Genomic DNA, 20,851 nt, shown 5'->3' on the forward strand with positions numbered 1-20,851 from the left:
AGGGCAGATAGCCTAGTATAAACCTATGAACCTATGAACCTATGAACACTGTTGCCTCATGCAAGAGGTTCTCCAGTTCAATTCTTGCATAGGGTGCCTTCTGTGCAGAGTCTGCATGTCCTCCCCTGCGTTCTAAGGGTTTCGTCCGGGTACTACGGTTTCCTCCCACATTCCAGAGTGTGTTTCTCCCTGGGTCTCCACTGAAAATAGGGCCTGTCCTAGTCGGACTTTCACGATCAAGAAATGTTAAATAAATACAATAAATATGTATATGTTGGTTTATGTGAAATGAAGAAACGCTATCCACATGACCTTTCTCTATAACGTTCTTAATATTATGACTTGTCTTATATGTAAATAAAGGACTAGAACTTGTTGCTCTAAAAATATAACTTCCTTTTAAGATATTCCAATTGTTAACCACAATTAAGTGTTGCAGAATCTACACTACAATCGATACACAAAGAATTAGTTCTATTATTTACTGAACTTTGATTGGGGAAGAGAACTAAATTCAGTCTTGTTAGAAATGCAAAATAGGTTTAAACCTATAATGCCTGTGTGCAGAAACCTCTTCACTAACAGAATTTACCAAACTAAACTTATATACTCGAGGTTTGAAAAAGTCTGTTACAGCATGCACTTGACAAGTTAATCTAGAAGCAGTGACTATTTGCCCTCTGACATTTTCCTGGGAAAAAATTGGATGGAGACTACAAAAACAGATATGTTAATTTTTCTGCAAGGTGACCATCCTATACTCCCTACTTTGTGATTCCTAAAACCCATAAGTACAAGTTTAGCCCTCTTTTTCATTTTATCATAATGGCATTCACTGCCACTCCCCTTCTTTTGGTGAATATTATCATTTTATTCAACATAAAAAAATTCTTCATTAAAACAATTTCCAATAAAAGACAAAACTAATATATTTATGTTAACACTCTTAGAATGCATTACATAATCATGAAGCATGTCAAGCCTAGTGTTATATGAGATGATATTATAAAGGTAGTCTAAAAGCAGAACCCTTACCCTTTTGCATTGACAAAATAGTAAAACAGTTTAAATAATGATCCTTGTTCACCAAAGAATCATGGTAGTTTTCTCAAAATATCTGTAACAAGTGTTCTTCATTGAAAATGTTATTTCTGTAACAGCGGATGTTAGCATTCTATACACTGTCATCTCACTTTACTAATGTCCAAAAAATCAGCAAGTTGGTTGTAGACCAGCACTTAGTACAGCAAACAAATCCAAAAAGAAAAAAGCACTGGAACACTCAAATTCTTTTATTTAAAACTCGCAAGTTAAAACTTCTCATAAAAGTCAAAAGTTTTACCATCAAGGCTTCATCAGGCGAACATAATTCAAAAACTGCATTCATTGCTTAAATATGTAATTAAAATCACATGACACATTTTCAGTCCTTCTAGTGTAGCTCTTTCAAATAGGGTTTTAAAGTGTAACAGTCATTTAAACCAGGTGGTATATGAGATCATTCACAATATCCATTTCATCTCCTTACTTTCTGTTAATAATTTCACATCACCTCCCCTCAAAGGTTGATAAATCACTTTTAAAATCATAAACTTAAAGATATGCTGATCACCCCTTTCCAAAATATGCTTACTTAATGAATTAGTAAACTTGCGTCTAATTTTACTGAGATGTCCTGCTATACATTCTTTAAATTTTCTATTGGTCATACCTATATAGTAACTGTCACATGACTCACACTTAGCTAAATAAATTACGTTACTTGTATTGCAATTACCATATGCATGGAGTACAAACTCATTTCCTGTAACTGGATGTCTTATTGATTTACCAATATGTAAGTGTTAACAATAGACACAATTGTTACATCTAAATGAGACATGCTTATGCCCCATGCCTGTAAAAAAAAACTTTTAGATTGTTCCTTATAGCATAATGTATGTTTCAGTGTACAGTTACGCTTATAACCAAATAGAGGAGGATTAGTAACTACTTCCTGTAGCCCTTGGACATCTTGCAAAATTGCCCAGTGCTTTGTGATTATATCTTTAACTGCTTGAGTATTTTATTATAAGTGAGCCTACATCTAACCCTATTTACTTTTGGTTGTTCTTTCACATTCGATTGATATTCCTCACTGAAATAGGGAAGAATATCATCCCTCAAATACTGTTGTTTAACATCATCATGTGTCTAGTCATAGTCTAACCTGTCTTCTTTTGTATTTAACTCACTACCCTCTGCATCTGATTCTTAACATTTTTGGATGTTCTGTTGATAAGGAATGGAAATGGGGAAAAACATAATGAAATGTATAAGAAGGAAGTGAAATGGAATAACTACTTGCATCACAATAGCATGCACCCTCCCTTTATGTTTAATAATATTGTTAAGAATCAGATGCAGAGGGTAAGTGAGGTTACATACAAAAGAAGACATGTCAGGCGATCAGTTAAAAAGTATGGGTGTAGACTTCATTGACGGGGGATACTCGAAGAGAGATGTGTATAAAGCACATGATGATGTTAAACAACAGTATTTGAGGGATGATATTCATCCCTATTTTAGTGAGGGATATCAATCGAATGTGAAAGAACAACCTAAAGTAAATAGGGATAAATGTATGCTCACTTATAATAGAAATACTCAAGCAGTTAAAGATATAATCACAAAGCATTGGGCAATTTTGCAAGATGCCCAAGGGCTACAGGAAGTAGTTACTCATTCTCCTCTACTTGGTTATAAGCGTAACTATACACTGAAACAGACATTATGCTATAAGGAACAATCTAAAAGTTCTTTTACAGGCATGGGGTATAAGCATGGCACATTTAGTTGTAAGAATTGTGTCTACTGTAAACACTTAAATATTGCTAAATCAATAAGACATCCAGTTACAGGAAATGAGTTTGTACTCCATGCATATGGTAATTGCAATACAAGTCGTGTCTTTTGGCTTATCCTGGTTAGGGGTCGCCACAGTGGAACTCCGGTCTGCTAATGTTTGGTAGTGGATTTTTACGTGCCGAGTTACCAGCCCTGACACACAGCCTTCAAAGAAGGCATGCCCATTCATGCATACCTCCACACAGAAGACGTTCTAGCTAAGAATCGAATGGGACAACGTCTTGCTGTGAGGCGACAACGCTACCGCAGCACCACTACCGTGGGTATATGGTAATTGCAATACAAGTAACTTAATTTATTTAGCTAAGTGTGAGTCGTGTGACAGTTACTACATAGATATGACCAATAGAAAATTTAAAGAATGTATAGCAGGACATCTCAGTGAAATCAGACGCAAGTTAACTACTAATGCATTAAGTAAGCATATTTTGGAAAGGGGTGAGCAGCATATTTTTAAGTTTATGATTTTAAAAGTGATTTATAAACCTTTGAGGGGAGGTGATGTGAAGTTATTAACAGAAAGTGAGGAGATGAAATGGATATTGCAAATGAGATCTCATATACCACCTGGTTTACATGACTGCTTCACTTTAAAACCCCTGTTTGAAAGAGCTACACCAGAAGGTTTGAAAAGGTGTCGTGATTTTAATTAAGTATTTAAGCAATGAATTGCAGTTTTTGAATTATGTTCGGCTGATGAAGCCTTGATGGTGAAAGCTTTGACTTTTATGAGAGGTTTTAACTTACGAGTTTTAAATAAAAGAATTTGAGTTTTCTAGTGCTTTTTTCTTTTTGGAGTCATCTCACTTTACACTAGGATGGATATGTTTTGAGATTTGGTAATGTGTTCCGAAAGATATTAGCACAAATGTATAGAAGTAAATGGCCTTTTATTTGAAATTGCTTTAACAGAGTATCTATGTTCAACAAATGATATTTTCATCAAAAGAGGGGAGTGGCAATGGGTATTGCAACAGCTATGAAGGAGTGGGAAAGGAATTATTTATAAAGTAGACTGCCATGAGATGAGGAGGTTAGCGCTAAAACTAAGAAAATCTCAGCACAGAAACGATGATGAAAAAGGAGAGATGATGGCCGGCAAACTGAGGTAAAAAGCTCCAAGCAAAGAAAAAAAGACTAATTTTGCAGTTACTGGTTCTGAAATGCTACTGCTTACCCGATCTCCAGGTCGCAATACAACTTCATTTTTGGTCCCTAGTTTATTCAGCAGCGTATAAGCCAACTTTAGGCTTCGACTCCACAGTTTACCTGAAAGGAAAAACTGTATGTAAATACTTGAGAGGCTTCCTGTCAATAAAATACAGAAATGCTTAACAAGACAAAAGTTGACTTCTGTACCAGTAAATGAGACAGCAGCTTCTCTCATGCAGGCATATGATCAAATAACAGGAAATAACAGATGCAGTCGCCATATTAAATAAACCAAGAGGAAGCCTTATGCACACAGTAACTTGCTGGTTACTTTTGCTATAAGCACCATGAAACAGTTGTGAAATTTGTTTTATTCCTGCACTTCTAGCATGCAATGCCTACTGGTATACAATGTGCTGTCCATTCAAAATATATCCACCAGCAAGGGAGGGGGAGGAAAAACAGACAGGAAAATATACATATACAAAAATATCAGAATTATGCACTTGCCTGATGTGTAGAAAATCCAAAATGGCAAAACTGAGAAGCTGTTCAGATAGAGGGGATTGGTAAAAACATAATAACCAAATGCAGACTATCTCATTTTGGGTGAACTGTTATGACAAGTATGTAATCTTTAATACATAAATCAGGAGACCTTCTGCTATGGGTTAAGGCTGAGAAGAACACCAAGCATCACAAAGTTAAACCATCCTGGAGGACCAAAGCCAAAAAAGGCCTAAATACAAGTGTGCAGCAGGTCGTCTTTAAGCACTAAGGTGCCAGTAGGGGCCCAACTCATTACAACACCGTCCAATGCAACTCATCTTAAAAGTACTATGGAGATTATCTGGCCCCTGAATGGACCTCTTTGCATGTGTTTGCTCAAGAACATGTTTGTGTACAGGAAGATTTCATACTTTATAAATATAACATACTCCCATTTTTTTTATGTTCTTTTTGCCCCATGCCTGCAAACGATCATGCCGACCTCTACCCAGGCATGCCCATTAATTTCCCATTCCTCGTGAATGCTGGTCCAGTGTCAAGACAAGCTCTATCCACAAACAGATATCATTCAGGCATCCTTGCTGTCATCCTGTGATGGAATTTATATATGGCTTAACTCCAGACCTTGGAAGAAGGATCTGCAACATTTTTTTTATTCAACATTTGTTTACCGGGAAAGTGGGACTTGGAAAGAAACCAATTTTCAGCAAAGGCCCAGGGAGAAATGCTCCAGACGCACATCTTTGTACCATGGGAAGAAAATGGAGAGCCCGTATGAAACCCACAGGAATGCAGGGTGGACAAGCAGAATCCGCACAAAAGGCACCCCAGCCGAGAATCAAAGCGGAGAACCTCTTGCTGCGATGTGAGAATGCTACCGCTGTACCACTGCACCGTACATGCTACATTTCAGATGGCTCCTTGCAACCATATGCTCCCACAAAATTGTTAGGAAGACAACAACCAAATGACTGCTTGTTGATCAGAAATCCCACCCCAAGATGCAAATATGCATCACTGTAGCCTGGCTCCACAGTAGAGAGGGACAGAGTACAGACTGTGACCCAGGCACTGGAGGAGTCTAGTAGGGAAGAGGAGGACTGAAAGGATATGGCCTTTTTGCCTCTCCCTGGGGGAATGAACAAACACACTCAGGGGCACATGAAGTGGTGTGATTTCTCCTACATTAGACCAGGGAAACCAGCACTCATGCTTTGGGAGGAGGGGTGAGGCTGCTTGAGGGAATGTCCCTTGTGCATGTGAAGGAATGTCCTCCACAGTCAACCCAATGCACACTCCCTCCCCAGCAAATTACCAGCTGAGTGAGTGAACGTGTGCATGTTTGTGTGTAGGAATAAGGGCATAAAATCAGAAAAGAAAAGGTCGGACCATCCCTAAAGGCTATCTTAATGCTGGTTCCTTCTAACTGCCTCTCATACCAGTGAAGGGATTAAAATATGACGAATGACTGTGAGGAGACTAATGACTTGAAAAACAACAGGGACAAACATAGCCAAAAAATGCATTACCACTCCTCCAAGTGAATGCTGCAGTGTGTATTCTGCCCCCCCCCAGGATGTATACTGTCCATCCTTTTCTGCCAGTCCCACCAAGCCACAAAGTCACTAATCAAACGTTTGTTGCCTGGGAAGTAGGTGGGGCTCTATCTCTCTATGCTACTGAAGCTGGATAAGATATGGCCATCTGTAACCACATTAACAATTCAGTGAACCATGATAATGACCCTCCCCCAAGTTGAGGTAAACTCAAATAACTAACCCCTCAAAAGTGGCTGTATGTGGTAGTTAAAGCTGTGGAATGTTAAAGTAGGACAAAAATTCTTGAGTGTCTAAGTGGTACAAATGGGGGAGGTAAAACTGGCCTGACCTAAAGGCTATCTTCATTCTATGCGAAGCCCTCTCTTCTTACTGGAGAAACCTGAAAGAACTTATGAGCATGGCATTCCTGAAGGTGCACTCAGAGTCATCTACCTAAGCACATCCTTAAAGAAGAAAATCCAAAGTGGCATCACCCTTCACAGACACATACCTGAGACTGCTGCAGTAGTCAAAGCAAGTGTGCAGTCAATTAAAGCTGACCATGTAAAAGCCCACCTAGATTCAGGGTTGTTTGGTCATTTCACTGTGAAGCCAACCTCATGCATATCAAAACTAGCCCTAAGTGGAGACATCCACCCCAACCCTGGCCCTACCATCTCCAACCCCAATCCTCATAATCAGACTAGAAACCACAACTTCTCCCATATCACAGCCAATAAAAAGCCAAGTGACTTCCTTCTACTAAGCCTAAATATTAGAAGTATATCCAACAAAGTCCATGAACTCCATGCCACCAGACCTGTACTCCCCAGATATAGTAATCCTGACAGAAACCTGGCTAAAACCCACACATTACCAGTGAGAAAATGCTCCCTACCGGTTACGGCATACGAAGAGCAGACCGGCTAAACAAGAAAGGAGGCAGTGTAGCTATAATATTTAAACAGCATCTAAACATCCAGATCTTAAAATCATCAGCTCCAGAAATAGGCAATGAAGAAATAATTTACACCAACCTTAAAATAAACCAAAACAAAACCATCAACATAAATGGATGCTACTTCCCACCTGGCCAAAACAACCCTCCACTAGAAAACCTCCTCAGCTGGTCTACCCACCATCTCCCCCAAGAAACTATAATGTTAGGTGATTTCAATATTGACAAGCAATCCTATTCTGGCAACCATCCAACCCATCATGTAAACCTTCATGGCTTCACCCAACTAGTCCAGTCGCCAACCAGGATAAATAAAAACTCCAGCAAGCACACTACCCGGTAATGGATACTAGGTCAGTAACAGCCCCCAGTCATATATAACAGGCTGCTTATCAGATAGCCTCAGTGATCACTCCCCAACATTCCTACTCAAAAAATACCTATACCAAGCTAAATTTGTCATCTACCATCAAATACGTAAAAACAAAACTTTAACCCACTCACATTCATCTCATCCCTCAAAGAATGTAACTGGCATCCTCAAAAGTACCTCAGTCTTGATGACAGAGCTGAATTTTTTAATACTATCTTCCTGAGCATCCTTAATTACCATGCCCCCATAAGACTTTCCAGAACCAAAGCACAACCCTCCCAGTGGCTACAGAAAACCACTAAGTCAGAAATGAAAAACAGGGATAAAGCCTGGGAGCACTGGTGCAAAACCAAAACCCCCTCAACTAAACAGAAATTCCTACAACTATTCAATAGAGTCAAAAAGCTAATAAAACAGGACAAATTCCAATACTACCAGTCTGCCCTAGACTCCTTCCAACACAGCCCCAAACAATTCTGGTCCTCCATAAACTCCATCCTCCACCCAGGTAAAGTCAGTATCCCTCCTCCTAACATCCCTCACTCCTCCAAAAATATTGCTACCTCATTCAACACACACTTCACACAAAATATACTATCACTAGTTAAACAATACAAACCCCCAACCCTCCAACCCACACCTTCAACTAGTAATCTCCCCACTGCCTTCTCTTTTTCTCCTGTACCTACCTCCAACATAAAAAAACTCTTAACTAAACTTAAGCCCACCAAATTAGCAGCAGACAACCTCCCAAGTGAATACCTACAAATCGCAGCTGATGCTCTGGCCTACCCAGTATCCATCTTGATTAACCAATCTCTGTCAGAAAGTTACGTTCCCACACTGTGGAAAGTATCACATATAATTCCCCTCCAGAAAGGCGGCCCCTCCACAGAACTAATCAATTACCACCCCATAGCTATTCTCTCTCCACTCTCCAAAATACAAGAGAGATGCATACACTCTCAGGTCTCAGACTACCTCCTTACTAACAATCTCCTTTCCAATACTCAGCATGGTTTCCGACCAAACCATAGCACCACCACTGCCTTACTCTCCTTTACTAACACTATCCTTCAGCATAAAAACAATGGCTTTCTCTCCTCTGCTACTTTCCTAGACCTATCTAAAACATTTGACATGGTCCCACACAAACAACACATCTCTGTCCTCAATAACCTATCCTTTTCTCAATAAGTCACCAACTATTTTCAGAGTTACCTATCTGACCGCCAACAATTCGTTGTATGGCAGAATGACACATCTCCCCAACTACCTGTCTCCATAGTTGCTCCCCAAGGACCCATCCTTGGACCCCTACACCTCTGTTTTCACCAATAATCTAGCCTCTGCCACCAAACATGGCACACTCATACAATACGCAATGACTCAACCATCATCTGCTCAGCCCAGTCCCTACCCAAACTGCAAAAAGTCACACAGGAACCTTTTCCTCTGTTGAAACTTAGTTATCCGATGCCCAATTAATACTCAACCCAAACAAAACTAAACTACTCATCTTCCAACCCACCAAACATACTCAAAACAACTCTCACTTTAACATCACAGCAAAAGACAACACCACTATATACCCAACTGAACACACCAAATTGCTAGGAGTGGAAATAGGCAATAAATAAAAATTTGACATTCACATATCCATGACCATAAAAAAGTCCACAACAAACTAGGAGCATTATACAGAAATAAACAACTTCTCACCAAAGCAGCAAAGATTTCAATAGCAAATTCCCACCTCATCTCCACCCTATTTTTTGCCTCTCCAATATACACCCACCTAAGGCAATGCGATCTAAACAAACTAGAGACCTGCTACAACAAAATCGCCAAATTCGCCACAGGGGCATCCTACCGTAGTCATCACTGTCTCTCACTTGCTGAACTGGGCTGGCTTGAACTCCCTCACCTCCTTCAATGGTATCAACTCTCACTCGCCCACAAACTAGTAAACCATCAACTAAATGTCCCATCCCTCCAGAATCTACTCCAACCCTATCACACCACCAGACCACTAAGATCCAGCAACAAAAATCACTTGCAGATCACTAAAGCCAATAACTCTGCTGGTGAAGCACAATTCTCTTGCGCCCTAGCCAAATTATGGAACTCCTTCCCACCCACAATTACCTCTGTACCATCATGCACCCACTTCAACACTTTACTAAAAGCACACCTAAAAACATGCTGGCTATGCCCTTGCAACTCCCACTCTAATATCACCCACCCCATCCAACCACTATCTTTCTTTCCACCCCACTAACTACCTTGATTATCGCAAGCTCAGATGCTCATAAGCCTAGTACTTATTATACAGCAGGAACTTCTTATTGTAACATTTGTTAATATATGTTATGTACTTTGCAGATAAAGATTCTAGTTGTCTACTGATGTACTATGTTCTTCATCTGTAAATATGTTTGTAATTAATTGCTATGTCAATCAAATTGTTAATCGCTATGCAATCCGATGTAACTACTGTCTGTTTATTTTAACTGTGGAGCTTTTCTCCCCGGGCCTCCGCTGAAAATGGACCTATGTCCAGTCGGACACTCTCGGTCAACAAATGTAAATAAATAAATAAATGAATGAGAGTAAGGCCTATAATTAAAGGATCCAAACTACAAGGTGACAGAGGAACACACTGTCCTGCTCACCCCATCTCAGTCTTCAGCTCCTTAACAAGCAGTAAAATACAAACATTTTTTAGTCTCTAGAAATTATGCTAGAATGGTTGTTTAATGATGAAACAACTGCCCTCTTCTGGGTATCTGTAGAAAGTATATGATTTCCAGGGAGCAAAGAAACTAATTCAGCCAATTCCATGATTCTTAAAAGGAATCTTTAAGAACAGACTTCATGGGTGAATGACACAAGTTTACCTAGCCTTTCTGTTCCAACAGTAGTTGAAGCAATTCTGGAGGAAGGCAAAAGACATACAGGCCACTCAATAGGTGACTTAATAATCCTGGAAATCTCCCTAAAGAAGGAGTGATCATGGAAAGACCTGAAGGGATGGAAGGTTTCATTATCATTATTTATCTAATAGACAAGGACCTCTGGATGCTCAGTGTCCCCATTCTACGGGAATGAGGGAAAAAATAACCCACTCTATCTGTAACTGAAGCAAGGGGTGCACTGAGCATACACAGTGTCCAAGGTGACAAGCAAAAAGCAGGCAAGTGCTGAGACAGAGCACTGGTACTAGGATAAATGCATGCCACATGTGGTTTTTAACTACAAAGGGCCTGGAAATAGTGTCAGACTGTTCTTTCTTAGGGTATACTCCCAACTAGGCACACCACCAGACAAACAGTAATAAGTTATGTACCTACCATAACGTTCCATGTTAGTTGTCTTCATCTCGCCTTCTTTCTTGCTGTTTGGGATCGGAGCCGACTCAGCCATCTTCAATAGCTCGAGAGCTGTTTACTGGCTCGAGGCTACCCCTTATCCCATGATGCCTAGCGATAGCTACCCAGATCTTGTTTGAAATAGTTAATCCAGACATAATAAGAAAGAAACCAGTTATCAAAAAACTGGTTGTTCCATGCATTCTAATATCTAGAATAGGTTAGGAAGACCTGGCCAGAAGAATAACAATAAAAGAATACTCAGCCAGTGAAAAAAGGAACTCCACTCAATCCACTAGGAAGGGGGACGGAGGGAGGGACGCAAGAAAGAAGGCAAGATGAAGACAACTAACATGGAATGTTATGGTAGGTACATAACTTCTTAATGTTAAGTTGTCTATCTCGCCTTCATTCCTGCTGTTTGGGACAGCGTCCCTAGCACCTAACACCCTAGGGTGGCTCACTGGAACAGACTCTTCAGAACAGTGGAACCAAAGTCAGCACTGCTCCAGGAGACCATATCCACCTTGTAATGAAAAATAAAGGTATGAGGGTTTGCCTACGTGGCAGCTGCACAGATAGAATCCATGGGCAACCTAGACTGAAAGGTTACGGAGGTGGCTAACGCCCTAGTAGAATGACCTTTTGGTTTAATTGGTAACTCTTTGTTCCTTAACTGGTAAATAAATAGTGTGGGACAACCATCTGGATAAGGTCACCTTGGAAACTGGGAGACCTTGTTTGTTTAAGGCATAAGAAAGGAATAATTGGTCTGACTTTCTTATATCTTTAGTTCTGTACAGGTAAAAATGCAATTGTCTATGAACGTCCAATTGGTGAAGTTTGTACTCTGCCTTGTTGCTATGATTTGGGAAGAACACAGGGAGATCTATAGATTGGTTTAAATTATTTTCTGAGTAGACTTTAGGAAGAAATGAAGGATTAGTCCTCAGAGCAACTGTGTCCTTGTAAAACACCAGGTAGGAAGGACGAACACATATTTATTTTTATTTTACATTTGTTGACCGGGCTAGTCTAGCTGGAGAAATTTCCATTTTCAGTAGAGGCCCGGGGAGAAAAGCTCCACAGAAATAAGTACATAGAGACAAAAAAATAAAATTATTAGTATAAATGTTAGTGAAAACAATAATAACAAACTCAACAATTTAAGATTATTACTACAAGAGTTAATTACTATTATACACAGTTACAAGAAACTAAGAAGCTATATGCTTTAAAATTAAAGGTGCATGAATTAATTACTACCACTCACAGTTACAGTCTAGGGAAAAAAGATATTAAATTTTATACAGCGAATACAAAAATGCATGTCAGATATGGATACGAGGAAGGGAGGTAAGAAAAAGAGTGTAAAGAATAAGGGGAAAAAGAAAAAAAAAAATTAAAGGGGATTAGATTATGAAAAAGGGAGGAAGTTAGGACAGTAATAGGCACATAGTGCTTGAAGTTCTGAGACACGCCTAGCTGAAGTGATAGCTACCAGAAAGAGCGTCTTCCAAGATAGAAACTTGATTGAGCAGGATGCTGCTGGTTCAAAAGGAGGCAGAATTAAGGAAGTTAGGACTAAATAAGGTCCCAAGGGGGAGGGGGATCTCTCACTGGAGGTCTAAGAAGAGATATTCCTCTCAAAAAAGCTTTACAGAGCTTATGAGACAAAGTTAGCATTTGACAAACCAATATGAAAATTAGAAATGGCCGCTAATTGTACCCTAATTGCAGCGGAAGTGGCCCCTGAGTGAAACAGTTGTGCCAGGAATTCCAGAATTTCATGGACTGAGGCTGAGAAGGGATCCACATTCCAATACTCTGCCCAACAAGAAAAACTTTCCATTTGCTAGCATAAGTTTTTCTCATTGTAGACTTATGAGAGGAGACGATAATCTCACAGACTGCTGGGGAAATGCTGGGAAGCCTGGCTAAGTTTGGAAGTGGAGCAACCAAGCTGTGAGCTGGAGAGTTTGGAGGGATTGATGCAACCCACCTGACTGATGAATCAGATAATCTGGAATTGGGTCCAGAGTCCAGGGCTGATCAAGAAGGTAATGGTGCAAGAATGGGAACCATATCTGTAGAGGCCAGTAGGGGGCAATGAGGATCATTTTGGAACCCGATTTTGCTTTCTGTACGAGTTTCAGTATCAGGGGAAATGGAGGAAAAGCATAAAGAAGTCCCTTAGGCCAATCGTGGACTACAGCGTCTCTGGGTATGTGACCTGGAAGCAGAAGAAGGGAGAAGTAGTTGCTGCATTTGCTGTTGAAAGGGGTGGCAAAAAGATCACAGCAAGGCTGCCCCCATTTGCGGAAAATAAGATCCGCAACTTCCTGATTCAGAGACCACTCATGAGGCATGAGGATAGCTCTGCTGAGCCTGTCCGCTATGACGTTGGATTACCCAGGGATGTGCGTCGCAATCAGAAAACGTTGGGAGGAAATCATCCACTGCCAAAGTCTGAGTGCTTCTCGACACAGGGGGTAAGATCTTGTTCCGCCCTGCTTGTTGATGTACCACACCACTGACATGCTGTCTGTTTGAATTGCAATGGTCCCGAAAGGAAGAGAGTCTTGAGGAGCTTGCAACGCTAAGAGCACGGCTCTCATTTCTAGGACATTTATGTGCAGATGGTACTCGTGAGGTTGCCAAGTGCCTTGGACTGTCCTGCCCAGATAATGCCCACCCCCCCACCCTATCAGGGAGACGTCTGTCATCACTGTAGCTACCAGAAGGGGTTGTATGAAAGGTCTGCCCAGAGTAACTAATGGGGAGACCATCCACCAAGAAAGGTGTATTTTGCATGCCTCCGTGATCAGGATCATGTGAGACATGGGTAGCTCTTGGAAAGACCACTTCGTGGAGTAGAAGAATGGCAGCTGCCATGGAGCCCAGAGTTTGAAGGACATACCTGACTTGGATCCTTTTGCTCTGCATTAGAATTTGCACTTGTTGACGAATTGTGGACACTCTTTCTGCTGGCAACCTTGCGAACATATCCCTTGTGCTTAAGTCTGCTCCTATGTAAGTGATAGATTGACAGGGCAACAAGGCAGATTTTTAGAAATTTATTGCAAAACCTAGCTGGGTGCAGGATGTGACTGTATAATCCCACGCTTGTAGGAGTTGAGGCGTGGTGGTAGCAGTGAGGACCCAGTCATCTAGATATGGAAACACCTGGAATCCTTGACGTCTCAGGTGAGCCGTGACCACTGCCATACATTTGATGAACACCCTGGGGGCTGTAGTGGGAGCAAAGGGCAGAACTCTGAACTGGTAATGACTGGCCCCCACCCGAAAATGAAGACATCTCCTGGAGCGTCTGTTCATCTTGATATGGTAGTACACGTCCTGAAGATCTATCGAGCACATCCAATTGCCCAGACCCAGGAAGGGTAGAATGGACTGTAGCGTGACCATCCAAAACTTTGTTCTTTGTACAGATTTGTTTACTCTGCTGAGATCCAGAATCAGTCTCCAGTCCCCTGTCTTTTTTGGTACCAAAAAAAAAAAACCTTGAGTAAGTTCTGGATCCGTGCAGTCTGTGGGGACTTCCTGGATGGCTCTTTTTTCTAGCAGTTTTGAAACTTCTATTACTGCTTGCTCCTTCAGATTGGGTGGAACATCTGGAAGGGTCTTCCTTGACTGCAAGGGGGGTTGATGGAAGGGAATTTGGTAACCTCTGGATATAATGGACCGTACCCATCTGTCTTTTGTTAAACTTTGCCAGACTTTTGGATACAGTGAAAGTCTTCCCCAGACTGCCTCCAGAGGTGAGCAGCCGGGCAACCCTTCAGGGATGCTGGAAGGGCTTATCAGAGAAAGATTCTCTGTTGCCCTGGTTCTGCGGACCCCCCTTTGCCACGAGGGCAGCGTCTATTATTATTGTTTCCCCCTCTGCCTCTGGAGGAAAAATCACTACGTGTGTCAGGCAAGGCTTTTACGGAACCACATCTTCCCACTCTTCTGACCCTTGGGGTAAGGTCTAGAGGGAGTGGAAAAATGGACTCCCATGGCAGAGAGAGTCTTGCCTTCTTGCTCACACCTATTCAACGTGTCTTTCACCAGTGGCCCAAAGAGAAAGGAGCTATCAAAGGGGGTATTGGTGAAGGACGCTCGAAAGGGTTCTGCAAAGTGACACAGCCGCATGCCTCCTAAGGGCTACACCCGTGCCCGCGGCTCTACTTGCTCCATCGGCTGCATTGGAAATGAGCTTCATGGAGGAGTTAACTACAGAATTAAGTGTTGCTAGCTGGGAAGCTACTTTGGCTTGTATTCCCTCAGCTGTAAGATCTTGATGGGCATCTCCAAGCTCTAAGGAGATCCCTTTGAAGTTGAGTAAAATTACATAAGTAGTTCAGTGACCTCATGGAGAAGGTCGCTGAAGCAAACATTCGCTTTTCGTACCTGTCCATTGTCCTAGACTCCTTGTTAGGGGGATGAACAGATGAAGAGGTCTCCGTTAACTTTTTTGGTGGCTGCTGCTACCACCATGGCATCAATGGGCACACCTTTAGAAAGGAATTGCTTATCCTGGGGAGCTGTAATAAATTTACCAGGTCTCCTTGGAGTTCGTTCCACTGTGTCCGGAACTGACCAAGCCTTTCGAGCCACTATGGACATAAGTGGGTCAAAAGGTGGAGAAACCCAGGAGGTGGAAGGTCAGGAACCGAAAGAATCCAGGAATACAGACTCATCCTCGGTAGGGGCTAGGGGATTCCAGTTCCCCCCTCTGCCTAAGCATTTCCAGGATGTCTGAGAAGGAAACATCTTCAGAGGGGAATCTTGGGGTACCTTCCGATTCATCTAAGTCTGTATCAGAAGTGACAGACTCAGGGGAGTCAATGTGCTTCCTCTTGCACTTTTTCTTCCGAGGGGGCTCCTCTGAGTGATCAGGGGAGGCCTCAAAAGAAGAGGAAACACCCAATGGGGTGCCCTGGAGCATTGGTTCCCTACGCTTGGGGTCTGGAGGAGGAGCAGAGGTTGGCACAGACACTATGGGGGACAGAGCCGGTGGGGCTGGTAGTGGAGCTGACTCGGGGGACAGCACACTCTGCATGACCTCAAAGGCGTCCCTGCCTCGAGGCAGAGAAAGCTCCGGTTCCGAAGAAATAGGAATCTTTCTTTGCACCATGGGGGACAGCTCCGAGGCCAATGTTGGAGCCGAGCTCATCTACGCCGATGCTCTGAGAGGGAGAACGGGGTCGGACAAGGGTCCGATGCCACTCGCCCCCTCAGAGCCGACGAGGGAGCCCCGACGTCCAGATCCCTCGATGGAAGGTACCATCGAGGTAATCGGAGCCGACATCGGAACTGAAGGAGATATAGTTATTGGAGCCGACAGTTCCACTACTTGAACCCCAATGAACTCTGGCTCCAAGCTCAATGGAGTCGGAGGAGGAACAGAAAGGGAGGTGGATGGAGCCGATACCTGTTGAGGAGGGCTGGACAACATTTTAGCTAGTGCCTGTGATTTTAGCAACCTACTTACTACTCTCTCCACATCATGATCCGACAGCCTAGAGGATCGAGAGGAGTGTGAAGAGCAGTGGCTACGTTCACTTTGCAATAATGGAGAGCCAGGAGCCAAATGAACTGACTCTAACAAAGGGGACCTCAGCCTTTTATGGCTCCGAGATGGCTCCGAAACATCCGATGGAGCCGATGGAGGGGATCTGTACCAGGGTCGGCTCCGAAGGTGGAGCAGACGGTTTAGAGGACTTTGGGGATTTCACTGGCTGTGAACTTTTTGCCGGTGAATCCTGAGGTTTTAACAGACCCCTACAGTTCAATTTGTTCTTCCGTTCCTGCATGACTCTTGGACTAAAGGCATGGCAGATAGAACAAAAGTCCTGCAGGTGAACAGCGCCCAAACAATAAACGCAACTAGTGTGCCTGTCTGTCAGACACATTTTCTGACAGCACAAGTCACACTTTTTAAATCCAGATACTTTAGCTTCTTTAGACATATCAACCACAAACAACCAAGCACCAGAAGAGAAACACAGATAGAAAAAAATATTTCTACTCTAGTCAACAACAGACTATGTAAAAAAATATATAAAACAAACTCACTTTTTTTTTTTTTTCTTTTTTTTTTAACGATAGCAAAAAACGGAGGAAAGGAGAGCCTCTAAGTTAGATGGCTTCCTTGGGAAGGGAGTGGGGGAGGGGAGAAATCTCTAACTTAAACGAGTTCTACTAAAAGGGACTAAAGGAGAACAAGGTACTCAACAACAAACACTAGTAAATAAAACTAAGAAAAGGTAATTTATCTAATAGTTTTAAGGAGTATAAGAATACATTTCTACACAAAAAATTTGAAAATACAAGCCTGAGCCAGAAAACGACAGACCTCGCAGCTGAAGTGGCAAATGAGCTCTGGGTAGCTATCACTAGGCATCATGGGATAAGGGGTAGTCTCGAGCCAGTAAACAGCTCTCGAGCTACTGAAGATGGCCGAGTCTGAGCCGAGGATCAGCTCCGATCCAAAACAGGAAGAATGAAGGCGAGATAGACAACTTAACATCACATGTTCAATGTCTGGGAACTCATACAGCATTCAAATGTAATGGGAAGAATTCAGGAGTTTCCTTGATCTTAGCTGGCAATTCTTGTTCCAAATGGAGGGAAGGAGTCCTGGATGGGGGTAGAATCCCCCCTCATCACAAGTGCTACTACTGAGGCTTAGCTGACAGATACAGGGATGTCTCCAACTGAGCCTGGCAAATGTCATTCCCAAATCAATGGAAATGGGGCATGTTAGTGTGGGCATCCCAAGAAATGCCATGAAGATGTTTACCTGGAAAGCACCTCTTGAGCTCCTCTCATCACCAGCTTATCAAATGTGCAAGCTCACCCTTTCTAGCTGAGAGAAGTCATGAGCTGTAAAGCCTCCACACTGGTGGATTTGACAGGAGGAGTTTCTAAAGTATGTGTGGCCTTTGATTCCCTTATCTCCTGCAAAGCCAGCACCAACCTGAGATCAGGTGAGAGACTGTCCTAAACATCCATGATTGGCACATTGTACAGTCTCTACAGATATAATTTTAAAGAAGTGAATGAATGCACTGAGGTTGTTTCTTCACATTTCTCAGGACGCCCACACTGACCTGCTAGCCTGTGTGGCACTGTTTCATGTACTACTCATTACCCACACAATAAAAGCAGTGCTGGTGAAGGTCCAGACTAATGACATGATGATAATTTGGAAAGCTTTGGCATTTTAAGCAGTGAATGGAGGAATTTCATATGATAAACACTAGGACTGATATCTGAACTATGTCAGTGGCTGAAAAAAAGAAAAAAAAAAAACAGGGCCTGAAATAACTAGCCTATGGGCTTGCATCCTAAACGCATTGAATCTGATGTCAACATGGGCTGTAAATAGCCACATGTTTTGCAAATGAGGGAATGACAGAAATTTTAGAACAGTGTTAAACAGGGTATGTTACAAGAGGAACTATGAACAGTAACCTATTGCACAAGCCCTCCAGAATCAAACCTTCACTAACACAGCTGAACATCTTCATCTTCCTTTCCTTCATTCCATGTTACCACCCCCACAACCCTTGAAAAAAACATCACAAGTCAAAAAAGTATTCTTTACTCATGTCTAGGGGTTCTGAATATTGGAATGGTGGAAAGTCCTAATTATATACATATAATGGGTCACCTGATTTTTGTTGTGTCTTTCGGATTTTCCCGGTTAGGGGTCGCCACAGCGGAACTCCGGTCCACTAATGATTGGCAATAGATTTTTATGTGCTGAGTTGCCAGCCCTGACGAACAACCTTCAACGAAGGTACGCCCATTCACGCATGTCTCCACACAGAAGACGATTTAGCTGAGAATCGAACAGGACAACGTCTTACTGTGAGGCGACAATGCTACCGCAGCACCACCACCGCAATATAACGGGTCACCTGATAAAACAGAAAAAACATTACTCACGTAAAACCTTTGCCTTCTGGTGTACGTGAAACCTATAGCATTTACTAAAACAACTCTATAAATGAGACCAAGAGGCTTCAACAGGGCATGGCTTTGTGTTCTCTGGTAGCATGAAACAGAGAAATGGAAGAGGAGTAGAAAAGGAAAACGGTTGGAAGTAACTGTTTGTTTTAAGAAATAAGATAGAATAACTGGCTGTGCTAAATGAGTGTCCAGCAATTAAGGGGGTAGCTGCAAATCACAGTACTGGTTATTCCACTGATCAGGTGCAAGTCATGTGAACCTTTCAAAACCAAATGCTCCCTTTTTCTGACTTCTGTTTTTAGTACCCTTCCTGCTGCCACATGTGATGGACCACTGCACCTTTTTTATCTCTGCAGCTGGGCATCTTGATACACTGCCATCCTGACTGCAAGAAATATATGCTTCTCCAGCAATATCATTCATATATTTCTAAAAACTGTGAGTTCCTGATTGGTCCTTCCAAAATGAACATTTGTGGCAATGCTACTCTGCTGAAGAAGGGGATAGCACTTAGTATTATATCAGGCTACGACGCAATAAAGTAAATGGGGACGGAGGAAAAAAATGAGGTGTTAACACTGTTACAATGGCCACATACTAGTGAAAAAAAACAGTGAGACTGAACACAGCATATTTTACTCAAGGTGCTATATTATCTTACCTGCACATGCCCAATATAACACCTCAAGCACTATGCTGTCTTCAGCCACCATTTTCTTGCACATAGCACAACCCAAGTAATCTAATCCTGCTTAATCAACAGCACATTCTTCAGAACTGAGTGCAAATCAGCAAACAAAGCAGTTTGGAAACATTGAGTGGCAAATTTGCTAAAAAGTTGTGAAGGAACCTGTAAGGGTCGTATTTAATTTTAAAATGTACAAACCAGACTTTGTCTGCCTTCATCAGAACAAACCCCTAATCTTTTGCATCTTAAATTTCATGTCACTTCAATCTCATTATGAATTAGAGCTTCTACTTTCTCCATGTACCAGCTCCTGAATTCTCTAAACACTGCATTAAAAATACTGGATTTTTTCCACAAGTTAAACATTATATCAGGTACACCTCAGACTTAGAACATCAACATTTTTCTAAGGGAGGTTAACTCAAAATCCAGTACAACTATGTTAGGTTGGCTAAAGTCAAATATTATGCATTATCTGAAAATAAAGTAAGACAAAATGACTATCTAGTAACTACAGAATATTTAATATCTGTTTCTACAGTTTAAATGTCAAAAAAAAAAGTAAAGTCATACACCCCACTGCTCTGCAGCTGCCTGTAATGGAATCACTCCCCCTCCCCCTTCAAAGAAATTACTGCCTTTTGGAACAAATAAAGTTTCCTTCCTACAGCAGATGCAAGATAAGGTCCAAAGTTTTAACTCATATAAATTAATATTCAATACATCGTCACTCAGACTTTTCAGATAGAAATTCTGCCTCTTAAATTTTCTACTTACATTTAGTTCAGTGCTTCAGCATAACTCTCTTTTAGGTTACTCTAAGGACTTAGACCACAATCATAAGTGGCAATAACTTGCCACATACACAGAGTCATTCTGCTATGTCCACACATAGCGACTGTAACTGCTGAAAGTTCAGCTGCATCAGTTTAATATACAAGACTGACATTTCTTACAGCTAACAAAGTTTCAGATTTTTCTTTGGCTCCTAGTGATACAGAATTGGAGGCAAAACTCTGCATAGCTGTGTATAAACCAGGAAATCTGCTCATTCCCAGACTCTTTATGACGTTGTCAGAGCTTCAGACTGCACTCATTTAGGTAATATCACTGGTCAGAGGGTATCCATCTTTATAAAATTTCTATGCTTTTGTCACAGATCCTTGAAGACCTTGGTGTACCTGAACATCTACTACTCTGGCATGGACTCAAGAACCCTGGCTCTCATCTATAATACTACAAACTATAACTTTTTACTGATTTTTTATGACCCTGACTCACTCACACTGCTACCTCTGTGAGTGACAGCTCTACCACAGATATTAGGTGATCCCAGTTCACTTATCCCGGTAAAATTAACAGAAGTCA

General features: G+C 41.7%; 1 protein-coding gene across 3 annotated transcripts in view; it reads right to left on the reverse strand.

Moving 5' to 3' along the window:
- DIP2B (disco interacting protein 2 homolog B) overlaps positions 1 to 20,851 on the reverse strand; it is a 2,678,679-nt gene that overhangs the window by 1,156,744 nt on the left and 1,501,084 nt on the right. For all 3 annotated transcript variants that reach the window (XM_044083475.1, XM_044083472.1, XM_044083474.1), the window contains exon 9: positions 4,085 to 4,176. In XM_044083475.1, coding sequence (XP_043939410.1) covers positions 4,085 to 4,176 — 92 coding nt within the window. The remainder of the gene's footprint in view (positions 1 to 4,084; positions 4,177 to 20,851) is intronic.

This window comes from Protopterus annectens, chromosome 9.part0 (genome assembly GCF_019279795.1).
Source record: "Protopterus annectens isolate FY-2018-M chromosome 9.part0, PAN1.0, whole genome shotgun sequence".
In the NCBI taxonomy this organism is placed as follows: Eukaryota; Metazoa; Chordata; order Ceratodontiformes; family Protopteridae; genus Protopterus; species Protopterus annectens.